General features: G+C 47.3%; 1 protein-coding gene across 1 annotated transcript; it reads left to right on the forward strand.

The window, feature by feature from the left end:
* Positions 1–7,493: 7,493 nt before the first annotated feature.
* LOC110307369 (jupiter microtubule associated homolog 2-like) lies at positions 7,494–8,436 on the forward strand. Its single transcript, XM_021179593.2, is given in 2 exon segments — positions 7,494–7,606; positions 7,608–8,436. Coding segments are annotated over 2 exon segments (576 nt in total). The 5' UTR covers positions 7,494–7,504; the 3' UTR covers positions 8,082–8,436.
* The last annotated feature ends 6 nt before the right edge of the window (positions 8,437–8,442 follow it).

Below are 8,442 nucleotides of genomic sequence, written 5' to 3' on the forward strand. Positions count from 1 at the left end.
CAGTGTCTTCTTGGGTGCGCGGCTGTCCCGAGGCTTGAGTGGGTGTCTCCCCTTGGGAGTCTTAGAGTCTTTCAGGTGGTGGTGGGGTTTTTTTGTTTTTGTTTTGTTTTGTTTTGTTTTGTTTTTTGCTTTGTTTTGTTTGTTTTTTTGAGACAGGGTCTCTCAGTATAGTCCTGGTGTCCTGGATGAACTCTCTACACCAGGCTGACCTCAAACTCAGAAATCTGCCTGCCTCTGCCTCTCACTTGAGATTAAAGAAGTGTGCCACCATACCTACCCCCTAATACAATTTCTTTATAATTTAGATCCAGATTTTAATGTTTTGTAGTTGGGTGGTGGTGCTGTATACCAGTTATTCCAGCACTGGGGATTAAAACCTGTCTCAAAAAACAAAAACAGAAAAAGAAAGAAAGAGAGAGAAAGAGAGAGAGAGAGAGGAAGGAAGGAAGGAAGGAAGGAAGGAAGGAAGGAAGGAAGGAAGGAAGGAAGGAAGGAAGGAGCAAAGAAATAGAAAAGAAAGAAAAGAAGTAATATTTGGAGGAATAGTTAATATAGGATTAAAATATTCCTCCCCCACAAAAGAATGTTTAAGTCGTTTATGCCAGCCAGTCTGTCCTCCAGTAACAGAAGAAGCTGGGTGTTTCCTTCAGAAACAAATGTATATTGGAAATTTCCCCATCTTCTAGCAATATACAGTACAACACCCCAAAGCCCCTGGTTCAGGAGTGGACTGGAATCAAGGTGAATTATAGCAAAGGAAGCAGCCTCAGACAATTGGCTGCAGAAGTCCCACCCTTCCCGGAAAACCCAGTGCTGTGGTAGAGCTACTCAGACACCAGCTTCAAGCCTCCATTGGTCTGTCTGTACAATCTTACCTCAGCCTAGAATGTCTTTGTCCTCTGAGACTTCCTGCTTCATAAGCTCTCCCCTTTCTGTCCTTTCAACTCAGCTGTTTTGGCTCAAACTCCTTTCCAGGTTGACTGATTCAATCTAGCTTCTTCCAGAAATTCCTGAATTGCTGTGCTTGGCTATTCTGATCTTCTGGTTCCTCTGGTCTCTCTCTCTCTCTCTCTCTCTCTCTCTCTCTCTCTCTCTCTCTCTCTCTCTCTCTCTCTCGATTTATTTGTTTATTATGTGTAAGTACACTGTAGCTGTCCTCAGATACTCCAGAGGAGGGCATCAGATTTCGTTACGGATGGTTGTGAGCCACCATGTGTTTGCTGGGATTTGAACTCCGGACCTTCAGAAGGGTAGTCAGCACTCTTAACCACTGAGCCATCTCATCAGCCCAGCACAGCTCTCTCTTTAGTAGCTTCCATTCTTCTTTCTTCTTCTGACAGTTGGACATATCCTATTCTGTCAAATCTTTCTCTGATTCATCACTTTGTCTGCTACTCACTTCAATCATGGGTGCTTCCTTCTACAAGCTAACTTTACATCCATTATTTGGGGTAAAAGGTGTATGTTAGAGGCGTTCCATATTCCAGCCAGAAGGGTTAAAGATGTGTGCTAAGAGCTGAGTCACACCACATCTAGACACAGGTGTCATTGTCTAGGAACAGATTTGGCAAGGCCTGACAGATGCTGGAGCTGCTGCTTCTGAGGAGTCACGGTGGCAAAGTCTGGGACCCTGCTCTTCCTCTTGAGCTGTGGTTGTTCATCCTAACGCTGCTACGGTTAGGTATCCAGCGTTCTCCTTGCCAGCATTGTCTGACTTAGCTTTCATATGCACCTTGACCCCTTCCCCTGCAAACCACATATGAGATTCTGTTCTTCAGCCAGGTCCTGGCAAACAAAAACAAAGACAAAGAAAGATGGCATACTCCTTAATGAAGTTGTTTGGCATAAGCCATTGGCTTACACAAGGCCCTCTGGTCCCAGCTATTGCATTTGTCTTTTTTATTTCTCATCCCAGCCTGGTTCTCCCACTCAACATCTTGTCACTCTGATCCTTTATTCCTGCTGGTCAGCCTGGCTTCAGAAATCTAAAAACCTAATCATATAAATATATATATATATATATATATATATATATATATATATATATATATATATATATATATATATATATATATATATATATATATATACACACACACACATAATACCTCATATATCCTTTTGTTTGCTTTTGTTGTTGCCTTTGGAGTCAGGGCCTCACCATGGAACTCTCACAGGTCTGGAACTCACACAGAAATCCCCCTGCTTCTGCCTCCTGAGCTCTAGCTTTCACCAAGAGACCAGCCAAAACAAAACCTGGCTGGGATAAAGCCCGCACTGTCCTTGTTACTCAGCCAATGGAAGGGGACCCGCACTGAGCGAGAAAAATCCTGATTTCTGTGCTTGGTCAGCTTGCCCTACTGGGCTTTGCAGAACCGTAAAGTATACTGTGTTTGTCCTCTCTGTCTCCAGTGCTTTTAATAAGTGGGACTCACAGAGTGTGATGGTACACACCTTTAATCCCAGAGCTCAGGAGGATCAGATAGCTCAGCAGGCTCCTCTTGGAGCCCAATTTTCTGTTTTACTGCCTCTGGACCTACACAGTCTTAAAGGACTTTTGAAAATGAGTTATTTTCTACTCACCATATATAGCAAATATGCAACAAGAAAAAGATAGACCCACAAACACAGTGAATGCTAAGTGTAAGTAAAAGCTTCTCTCCACAGGGGTTAAAATGCTGGGAATAAGAGTTTAATCCCAGGATTTGGGAAGCAGAGGAAGGCAGATCTCAGAGTGCGAGGCCACCCGGGGTCTACAGAGTGAGTTCCAGGGAAGCCAGAGCCACACAAAGCAACCCTGTCTTGAAATGCTCTAACCTAACTAATCTCCCCCACACAAAAGACCTAGAGTTATCTAACCGGAGGGAAGCTCAGTTGAGAAAAATGGCTCCCTAGCATGTGGCTCCAAGGCACTTCCTTAATTAGCGATTGGCCGGGATGATGACTACGGAGAGGTGTAAGCCAAACAAATCCGTTCCTTCCTATCTTGTTGTCATGGTGTTTAATCAGAGCAATAGTAATTCTAAGACAGGTGCTCAGCCCTAAATGGAACACCTGTCCCAAACCCTCACCCCAATCCTGCCCGAGGCTCAGGGAGCACCGTGGAAGAGAGGACAGAAAGAGCCAGAGGATGGGGGGAGTGCTGGAAAGCATTTTCTTGAGGACAGGACATGGTGTTGGACTCACAGACTCACTGTAATATGCTAACCTGGGCAAGATCATTGCAGCAACTGCGTCAACATTCCAGCAGGCAGCACTGGACTGGCTTACAGAGAGAGGAGCGAGGTGGATGCCCTGGGGAGAGTTGGCTTGGGAGTGGATAGGGTCTGTGTACATGTGTGACGTGCCAAAGAATAAGTAAAAACATGATGATCACTGCAACAATGTCTTATGTTGCAACAAGTCTTATATGCAACAAGTCTGATGACTTCAGAGCCCTCATGACTCAGTTCCCTCCCCAAGCCTCCCTTACTGGCAACCAGACCTCCAGCAAATAAAATCTGGGGGAACATTTACTGCTCAAATCATAACAAACGCCCTTTCCCCTGGATACATGCAAATGTCCCTACTCTGTACATGAGCCTCATTAAACTATGACTTTGTGTTGCCCCAAAATATAACTGCCGCCTTGACATGGACCTACTGGGTGTCAGGGTGGAGTGGGTGGATATGAAAACTAATTTTAACACACTTTTGAACTCCAGCAGGGGGCTGTTCTAGATCTGAGGGGTTCAGAGAGAGCTCTTTTCTGGAGTATATATCCATTAATGTGGTAATTTACAGCTACGGCTATGTGTGCCTCTCTCTACTCCATTACAAATGTTCTACCAGTTTAAGGCAATCTATCCAATCAGGGCTCTGGAATGTTCTTTGAAAATGCGACTATGTAGAGTATGACCAACCTAAGCCCAGGATTACCACTCCACGTAGTGAGGCAGGTCAGGTGGCATAGCCTCTCTCTACCTGTCTCATCCTGCCCTCCTTTGTACAGTCAGGGTTCAACTTTGCAGGGGACCTCCTAAATTGCTTCCTGAGACACAGATTCCATGTGAGATATGTCCCAGGGGAAACACCGGTTATGCTAGAGCAAACCCACAAAGACGGGGGGGGGGGGGAATTAGAGGGAGGAGTGCCTCCTGCCACCAACTTCAGGAGTCTGCCTTCCATGGAACATGCCTGTTTTCAGGGGAGAAAGAAATGTCGGCGTGTGTGCCCCCCCCCCAGCTCTGAGATTTCCCCCAAAGGCTTTAGCCACGTCCCTCAGGGAAATGTCCTCAGTTGGCTCTTGTCCAACTGTTCATCTCAACCTTCTCCCCTCTAAACTTTGCCCTCACACTCAGGACATCTTCCCAAGGTCTGTAGTTGGGCCATGAGCCAAGCTCACAACCCATGGCAACTGGTTACCAGTCCTGAGAGTTTAGACTGGCAGCAACCTCTCCAGGTAAGAGAGATGGGGGAGCGCTAGTCATGAATGGCAGGAGTTGGCAGACTAGGAGCTGGGGGTTGTAATAGCATCTCTCACAGCAAACCTGTACAGATTTGCCTGTGCGTGCAGCCCAAGTATGTCCAAGTCTGTTGACATAGGTGTGAGTTCCTGTACCATGTAGGTGAGTGTGCATTTGTCTTCTTACATACTTGTGTGAGAGCCAAGGTTTACTAAATCTGGAAGGGTGCCCCCAAGCCAATAGCTTAGGGGGTGGGGTTGTAGGCCAGGAGTTTCATTGCTCTTCTCTCTGAGTTTGCAGGTATGAGTCACTCTAATGGGAGGTTCCCCATCCCAGTGAGTAGGGTCTTTCCAAGTACCATCCCTAGTGTCTGCTCCATCCCTCCTGCCTCCACAGGCTAAGTACTGAGGTGACAGGCATGTAAATAGGACTTTCTATTATTTACATGTATGTAGAAGTGAAGCAATCATGCCAAAGTTCCTGAAAGTCTGTTCTCTTCTTCTGTTCTCTCTTTTGGAGAACGTTCTGTTCTCATGAAAGCATCCCAGGGATTTGGCGACAAGCATCTTATTCCCTGAGCCATCTTGAAGGCCCAGGATGGTTTTTAAATGCTCTTTTCAGCTTAAGGACCTTTTCTTTTTCTCTGGGAATATGAGGTCTTTCTGACCTCACTTTGTGAGCTACTCCCCCTCACAGCCTTGGGAGCTGGGAGATGTCTCTCTGGGGTCTGGAACAGGACTGAGCAAAAACTGTCCTAAGGGACAGCCTGGGGGCAGCCTTCTAGGCTCACCTATGAAGTGGTGACCTCAGGCACAGGAAAGGGGGTCCAGGTGACAGAACCTGCCTGACACAGACAAGGGTTTATAGGGACATGGCTGGGCAAGAGATCAATTGCCATTGACCCCAGGTAACCTCAGACCATTGCCAGGAGCAAGGCGAGCCCAACCCCTGTGACCAAAGCCATTAAGACCTGTCTTGGCACTCATGGTGCACTGGATTCCAGCTCTCAATGCCCTTTCAACAATGGACTGCACTCCGTTCTCATTCTAGTGTGAAAAATCCGATGTGTCAAGTTCCTTCTCCTGTGATTCCCGTTATCCAATCGCTAGCCCTGGGCTGGGCTGGAGAGAGGGGGATGCTCTCATGTTCTGTGGTTAGTACAATGGCATGCAGTAACATTATCAAAGAAACCAGACTCAAAGTGGGGCATGTGACTCCATTTAGATGAAACACTTAGCCATGGTGACAAACATCCACATAGTAGTCGTCCTACGTGGGGACTATTCCTGGCATGTCTAGAACTTGATTTAGGCAGAGCTGCAGTGGCAGGTGATGATCCGCCATTGGGACTCATGTCCCTGTGTTTGATCCTCACAGCAGGCTGAACTTCTCTGCTGAGCCGAGGCCAGCCAGCCATATGTCCAGTGGGGCACAGGCATGGGGGTCCTTAGTTTATAACCATGAAAACAACTTTACACATGCTAGCTCTCTGATCATATGAGAAGAGGCACAAACAGGGGAACAGGTTCCATTCTAGTCCAGTTTCTGTTCCTGTAACATCCCTCCAGCAGTATTACAAATGAGGCATTTGTAATATTGCTAACTATTGTAACAATTGCTCACTGGCTTTATTGTAACATTGCTAACTCACATCTCCAAATTAGGAGGTCAGGTGTCCGTTTATGTGGGTGAGTGTTTTGCCTGCGTGCTTATCCGTACATCCTGTTTATACTTGGTGCCCAAGGAGGCTCGAGAAAGGCATCAGATCCCCAGGGACTGGAGTTAAAGATGCTTGTGAGCTGCCATGTGGGTGCAGGGCACCTAACTCAGGTCCTCTGGAAGGTCAGTCATTGCTCCTAACCACTGAGCCATCTCTCCAGGCCAGGGGAACATCCTGGAGGTAAAGATGAGCTGGCAACTACAGCTGCTGCTTTGGTACAAATTCATCTCAGCTGGGCTTGCAAAGAACCCTGAAAAACAAAATCTGTATTCTTACAGTTCTTAATCCTTCATTCCCTGAAGGATTCTGTAATTCGACCTACAAGCGCCCATCAGGCTTGGGTATTTGGTTTTATGTTTGTCTTCTCTTCTCTCCTCCATCCTTATGAGAAGAGGCACAAACAGATGCCAACAGCGGTACCTCAGCCCATTAGCTCTGCCAGGCTGGGATGGAGCCACCTAGGGGGAGCAGAACTCAGAGAAGCAGGCAATATCTGGTCGAAATCAGAGAACAGGGAGGGTCTCCTGCGGGGGAAGCTGGATGAAATGTGGTACCCCTGATGGAAGAAACTTACGGCAGCAAATGCCAAAAGGGAGGAAATGTTGGTGAAGGTGCAGTCTGGACAGGTTGCTCTGGTTAGGAGGCAGTGGGGAGATCAACCAAATCAGGTGAGATTGTCTTAGGCGCAGGGTGGCACCAGGAAATTCTGGGTTCTAAGAATAACAAAATTGAAATCTTTCAGTTTTGCTTTTAAAACAGAATCTCACCCTCTAGTCCTGGTTATCCTGTAGACCTGTGTCCTGTAAACCTGGCTGTCCTGTAGACCAGGCTGGCCTGTAGACCAGGCTGTGCTGTAGACCAGGCTGGCCTCAAACTCACAGAGATATACCTGCCTCTGCCTCGTGAGTGCTGGGATTAAAAGCATACACCATTCTGTCTAGCCCATCTTTTTATACTACATTTTATTTATTTATTTATTTATTTATTTTTGGTTTTTTGAAACAGGGTTTCTCTGTGTAGCCCTGGCTGTCCTGGAACTCACTTTGTAGACCAGGCTGGCCTCGAACTCAGAAATCCGCCTGCCTCTGCCTCCCGAGTGCTGGGATTAAAGGCATGAGCCACCGTGCCTGATTTATACTACATTTTATTTATTTAGTGTGCACCTGCATGGGCATGCACATGAGTGCATGTGCAGAAGTCAGAGGACAGCTTGAGAGGATTGAGTTGCTCTTCCTACTACGTGGGTCCCAGGTAATCAGATTGAGCAGCAAGCCCCTCTACACACTGAGCCCACCTCACTGGCCTTCAAGAATGTTTTCTTGGCGGGGCGGCGGCCGACATGTTCCAGGGCGCGGACGGCCAAGCTGGCAAGTCGGGTTCCAGGTCCATGAAGCCCCCGGGAGGAGAATCGAGAGATCTTTTTGGAAGTTCAGAAGAAGGTATTTATTTCTTCAAGCAAGCCTAATAGGATCGCATCTAATATTTTCGGACCAACCGAAGAACCTAAAAACATACCCAAGAGGACAAATCCTCCAGGAGGCAAAGGAAGTGGGATCTTCGATGAATCGACTCCTGTGCAAGCTCGACAACGTTTGAATCCACCCGGGGGGAAGACCAGTGACATATTTGGGTCCCCAGTCACTGCCACTGCGCCTCTGGCACACCCAAACAAGCCCAAGGATCATGTTTTGCTGTGTGAAGGTGAAGACTCTAAGTCTGACCTGAAAGCTGCAACAGACTCCACACCCAGAGGAGAGCAGGGCGACAAAGGAAGCTCAAAAGAAGTAGAACATGCAAAGATACCGGAGCCCACACCTACAGTTGACAGTCATGAGCCCAGACTGGGGCCACGACCTCGCTCCCACAACAAAGTCCTGAACCCACCAGGAGGCAAATCCAGCCTCTCCTTCTATTGAGAGGTTCCTGNTCTGCCTGTAACTGGACCAGACAGNGAGAGAGTATTGAATGTTAGTGTTTCCTTTAACTCAAATGAGCTGGGGTGGGAGAGGGTTTGTCATGCGCGTGGGGTTGACTGCTCATAGGCCTTGTTGTCATCGGCAGAGCTGCACAGAGGACTGCCAAGACATACATTGTGGGGTAAACNGGGATGCTCTGGTCCCTCCTCTCTAACTGCTCTCTATGAAACACATCTGTAAAGTGGGGAAGGCAGAAGAGCTGGGCTGTTAACAGAAGGATTCCAGGGTCTTTCTTGTCCTTGTGTTAGCAGGCTGATGGCTGTTGGGCATCAAAGTATGGTTTGGTTGAAAAAAAAAAAAA

The sequence above is a fragment of the Mus caroli genome, chromosome 12 (genome assembly GCF_900094665.2).
Source record: "Mus caroli chromosome 12, CAROLI_EIJ_v1.1, whole genome shotgun sequence".
Lineage (NCBI taxonomy): Eukaryota > Metazoa > Chordata > Mammalia > Rodentia > Muridae > Mus > Mus caroli.